This window comes from Coptis chinensis, chromosome 8 (genome assembly GCF_015680905.1).
Source record: "Coptis chinensis isolate HL-2020 chromosome 8, ASM1568090v1, whole genome shotgun sequence".
Classification (NCBI taxonomy): Eukaryota; Viridiplantae; Streptophyta; class Magnoliopsida; order Ranunculales; family Ranunculaceae; genus Coptis; species Coptis chinensis.
The window spans coordinates 89,276,133-89,281,626 of record NC_141463.1 but is presented as its reverse complement, the minus strand read 5'-3'; the positions used below and the strand labels follow the sequence as shown (position 1 = coordinate 89,281,626).

The 5,494-nt window shown below is 36.4% G+C and overlaps 1 protein-coding gene across 1 annotated transcript; it reads right to left on the bottom strand.

Moving 5' to 3' along the window:
* Positions 1 to 479: 479 nt before the first annotated feature.
* Positions 480 to 3,948, bottom strand: LOC147484104 (Exostosin family protein). The gene is made up of 4 exons (XM_086577876.1): positions 3,665 to 3,948; positions 3,408 to 3,568; positions 1,678 to 2,029; positions 480 to 1,288 (listed from the first exon to the last, which is right to left on the bottom strand). Exons 1-4 carry the CDS (start codon positions 3,866 to 3,868, stop codon positions 623 to 625), a joined length of 1,383 nt encoding a protein of 460 aa, XP_086434002.1. The 5' UTR covers positions 3,869 to 3,948; the 3' UTR covers positions 480 to 622.
* Positions 3,949 to 5,494: the final 1,546 nt, after the last annotated feature.

Here is a 5,494-nt window from a genome sequence, read left to right as displayed (position 1 = left end):
AACACTTGGGGTCTCTCCACTTATCACCAATTGGTATGGAGAAATTGACAATTTAACACTTGTGGTCTCTCCACTTATCACCGATTAGTTTTAAGTTAGGAAGCTTATATTCAATAATATTCTTGTTCCAGACCTCACTTGTATTTTGGCATGGCGCACGTAGCACCAGCGAGTATTTTGAAATAACAAACATATAATCTGGTAGAGTAACACTGTGAATACTCGACAGTTATGTTATTTCTGTAGAGATTGCACACTGAATACTCCTAGTACGAGAGTGAGTCAGATTTGCACATTAGAAACATCATCTTACATTATTGATTGTTGTGATCTTGTCCACCAAATTAGCTGATCCTAGAACCATTTACCATTTTATAGTTGTTTATCTGTTTGCTCTAACAACTGAGATCGTTAGGGGACGTAAGGCCTTGGAAGATCGGAGAACTATTTGTTCCGAAAACAGTAAAAACATAGATAAAAAAAAAAAAAAATATAATTATATCATTTTAGCTGTTTCTCATTTACAACCTACAATTAGTTCAACGAACAATAAATACACAATATTTAAACGTATCCATATCATCCCTTTATCCTATTTTGAACAACTCGCATCGCCTTGCATCTACCAAATCTGAATGTTTAATCTCCTGAGCCATATAGAATGCAATATCATGTGAAACACATCGAACCTCTTTGGTGGTTGGTTCAAAACAAAATGTCTCTTAACTGCCTTCCCTCCGTCCTTCAACATCATATACTCTTCTTCTGGTATTGCCTTCAATATCTGTTTCAAATTCGGTATGTCGGATACCTTGACCTGAACCGAAAATGTTTCCCACTTTAGGACATCACTAAATGGTAGAACATAGTGTTCTGATATAACAACTGGTACACACTCAGCGTAGATGGCCTCAACTATTCTTGGGCTAGCTACTTCATATCCACTTGGACATAAGCAAAATTTTGATTTGAGCATTATGGAATAGTAATTCATGTCCTTTGGGAGGTACTCGTATACGCGAAGATCTGGGTCCCGGTTCTTCCAATGTTGAAACAGGATGGGTCTTATTGGACCATGAAGGCCACCGGCAAAAAATCCAAGATGTGGTCGTGGAACATCATCCGAAGGGATTGAAATGAGGTCAGGCGACATGTTACCATCGTAGAGGTAGATTTCAGGTAGTGTCACATCTTTTCTTGGGTTAAACCCTTCAGAAGTGTTGGCATTGCATAACACCCTGATTGAGTTGTTGTAGAGCAAAGTGTTTCCTGCAGAGGCCTCCGGACCCTGTGGTAACATTCAGGATCAATTGGTTATGTAACTAGCTAAGACCCAGACTATAATTTAAATAACATTTTGAGGAAAAACATTCACATTTAAACCATGGACAAATGACAATCAGTAAACTACTCATACTTGGGTCCTTTCCTACACTATATAGGGTCCGAGTAGACTAGGCCCATATGAATCAAGAATATAACTAGCTTAGCCATGCCATTTGTGGTGAATTGCATACATACCACAGCACTAGAGGACACAAAATTTATGTGTCTCATTTATAACTATTTAAGGTACGGTGAAACTTATGCAACTCATCTCTGGCTTGATTTAGCAAGCAATACTTCATTAAGGCGTAACGAAAGTTATATGGGAGAGAGGGGGGCAAGAAAACTCACCCAATCATGGCAAGAGAGCATGAAGTGATCAGCACCTTGTGTTCTATTCCAGAAGGGGTACTTCGTAGAAATAACTCTAACATAATCAGAAACAAATTGTAGCAAAGAAGATTTATCCATGGAGTTAGGTTGGTACATGAACTGGACCATCATAGAAACACTGAATGGCATGAAATGAACGTGTGCACGCCGTGCATCTTTTGTTGTAAACCTAGTGTTTCTCAACTCCATTTCATGTATGAACCTTCCTTCTGATGTGTAGATATCCTTGCATGGTCCACCGTGAACAATGGGCCTGTTCCCTTCTTCGTACACATACACTTTAAATCGCTTCTCCATCTCCAAATAACTCCTGCAAGGAGAGATTCAACATTATAGTTTATCCAATTTAAGCATTGGGTTAAACACACAGACCCACAATTACACTGCACTGGACGAGTTTTATTAACAATGCTTAATTGATCAGAAATAACTTATTTAACTCAACAACCTTTTATCTGTTCCAAGTTAGCACCAATTACAGATGGTCCCTAATTAATTGACCACTCCAGAAATGTTAGGTGGTGCACACCGGTTTTTTGTAATAATAAGATTGATAGAGAAAGGCTTGTGCTGATCGGTTCTATAATCGAGTGCCCACTTCATACATGAGCACAAATATTGGAGATGTTACATGTGATCATGATACTATATGGCAACGAATGATGGTGAACAGAGGCATATTGTGGCTTAGAAGCCAAGAATAGAAGCCTAAAAGTTGCACAAGATAAAAGAACACATTCTCTTTATCTTTTTCTTGTGGAACTTTCTCCTATTTTACATATTCCGACTTACCTCCCTTGCCGAACAGTTTTATTCTTTACCCCCTCAATGATTTATAAATTTCTCATTTTCGATATGCTTGGTCTAAAGCAAAAAAATTCAGTCACTCGATGCTAGACAAAGGCCTAATCATCTTTGATCCTAACATCAGTTGTCCCAGTTCCCATCCTTATTTTTGACATGGACATTATTAAGTCAAACACAATAATGTGAGCAAGTTAATTTAGCTGTGTAATGATGAAAGCTAGGCTCATACCATACAACCATTATTAAGGCAACCAAAATGCTGTGAGCCAGTCTAGCTTGCTGCGGGCAAAGGCTATAAATTCATGGGATGCAGAGTATTTCAGGATCAAAGCCTCCAAAGCACTAGTCATCTAAAGGAGGCGTATTAAGTATGCTCTCATTATTTAGGGAGGCGAGTCACAAAATGGAAAGCCACATAACCGTGACCTATATAGGTCACAATTGCCGACTTTACTGTACACTAGAATTGATTATGGAACTAATTATTTGGAGGTTCCCATCGATAATGCAGCTCAATGTATAGCCAATGGTATGTACAGTCGCCCTTAACAAAATAAATTACATACCGAATAAATGATATACCAATGTTTACCTGGAAATTAAATCGAACCCGGAACTTTTGGCAGCAACCACAGGGAGGTCTGACCAGCTAAACTGCTGGCGGAACACCCTCAACGTGGCTGCCACCAAGGGGCAAATATAGATTATGATGAAAATCAGTATTTACGTACATTGATATCAGTTATCTTAACTTCTACTATATCGGCATGTTGTTGTTATTTTCAGAAACTAGAAGGCATATTTTCTGCTATTGCTGTCATAGTCGAAATTAAGTTCAGCAAGAGTTTATCCTTGTATGCGTTTTAGATTAAAGAACTTACTGATAAAAAGCGCCAGGGTTACGGTACACAGCGCCACTTGGTGCATCTTTATCAACTGAATCCGAAACATTGAGTTTCATTGCATGTCTAATTGCAACTCTGGCTCGAACAAGTCCAAATTCAAGCTTTTCTACTTCACTGAGATTCCCAACCGATCTTCTCTGTAAAGAACAAACAAAAAACAACTTCATGAGAATTTAAAGAATATATACCAATTGTTCATTACATTCAGAAAAACAAAGCAATGTATAACTTACAATGAGAGTAGAACTTCTAGACCGATTCACAACTGGCGAGACATCATCAGAACTTGTAACAAACTGAGTTTGCAACAACTCGGACTTGGAAATTCTGAGTTTGCTAAAAGAGAATACTGAGAAGGGATAGTAACAGAAGAGTGAGATAGACAAAAATAAGAACAAGAAGAGAGCAAAAACTCTCATTGCATGACTACTACACATCTCCGTGACTTCTCAATGCAAGTTCCGTTCGTTGGTTATAGTGCAAATAATTGTAAGGATGTAAGAGCATAGATTATAGAAGTGAGACCGAAAGGCTAAAACGGAAAAGGTTTGGAAACGTACATATGCAGCGAGAATGTAGTCGTTTCCAGTTTTAGACCAATGCAATCACTTCAGTTTCTACGCGTACTTTATGGAAAGGTGGTGGCCGTGTATAGAAAGTTGCATATTTATGTAGTGAACAAAATATTTGGTTTGGTTGCAGTACGTCATATATATACTTAGCAATTTCTTTCTATTTTTTCATTAAAAAAGAATTACAAAAATGTGTGTTTGTTGTGAAGGAAAACCTTTTTGACATGCTGACAATCCTGACATGCCCTACTATGTGCATCTCAAGGTGTATCGTGTGTGTTGTATCTGTTTTTTGAAGGAGAATATTATGATTTTAGAAAGTAGAAGTTGATTTGGAAGATTTCTTATTTAGGTGAAGAGTGGTTCTTAAGAATTCCAATTAACTTTTCAGTTTTAAACCTGCTCAACATAGAAATACGTGTATTATAATTAAGGAAGGTCGCATGTAGTGCCAATCATAATCCCTTCATTCCATATGCATGATTAGAGTACTAGTAATAATCAGAGTACTAGTAAGATGTTGGGAAATCAATTAGCTAACTTTGAAAATAATCCTATATTAAGCTTTACGAACCCAACGCCTTCAACCGTTCAACCACACGAAATGGTTGTCGTGGTCATAGTATAAAATATCGGGATATGGGTATTTATCGATACTCAATTTCTTGATATGTATTGTAGATATATCTTCTTTTTTAGAAATATTTTATATTGTTTTATATGCAAATATTGTAGATATATCTAAAATATCGACAAATATCGTAGATATTGTGGATATTTATTGATATATCATTTATATTTATTTGAAATATAATGATAAATATTAAATAAAATTGTTACATACACAAAATATAGCTAAATATTCTCATCGCTATATATATTCAAATATCGTAAATATCGTTGAAATATCACCAATATTTATAATCTTATATATTTCTAAATATATCGTGATATTTATATATAATTTACTGGAATCTCAATATTTATCGCAATATATCGCGATATTTTTGTACTATGGTTGTGGTCTTGTGGACAGTTGACATGTTTGTCATAGGGATGTAAATGGGGCGGGTTTGTCATCCCCATCTTCATCCCTGGCTTCGATTTTATTCCCCATACCCGCCCAATCTCCACTTGAGAGTAGTCGGGGATTTTCCATCCCTACTCAGTATGGGTACCGGGTCCCATACCCACCCCATTCCCCATTAACCAACTTTGAAACAAACAAAAAATATCATAGCTTTTACTCATCATACTGACTTAACTAACTAAGTGTATTCAAAACTTTTAATAAAAATTAATAAGACTTCACAGTAGTCTAGGTAGTAAATTAAATTTGCAAATACAAAAACTATAGTCTAGCTCAATAATATCTAAGTCTAAGTATCTAACAAATAATATCCTTCATATAGTATAAAGTGGCTTCGTTCTAGTGGTTTGAGGGTTACCTTTTCATGAGGGGTCTTGTGTTTGACTTGTATACAAGTGAAA

Excerpts from the sequence above, each read along its gene's own strand:
- LOC147484104 (XM_086577876.1), bottom strand. The coding sequence starts at position 3,868 with ATGTGTAGTAGTCATGCAATGAGAGTTTTTGCTCTCTTCTTGTTCTTA. Across the intron at positions 3,569-3,664 it reads CTAGAAGTTCTACTCTCATT|AGAAGATCGGTTGGGAATCT; the intron begins GTAAGTTATACA and ends TGTTCTTTACAG. Across the intron at positions 1,289-1,677 it reads TGCTCTCTTGCCATGATTGG|GGTCCGGAGGCCTCTGCAGG; the intron begins GTGAGTTTTCTT and ends ATGTTACCACAG.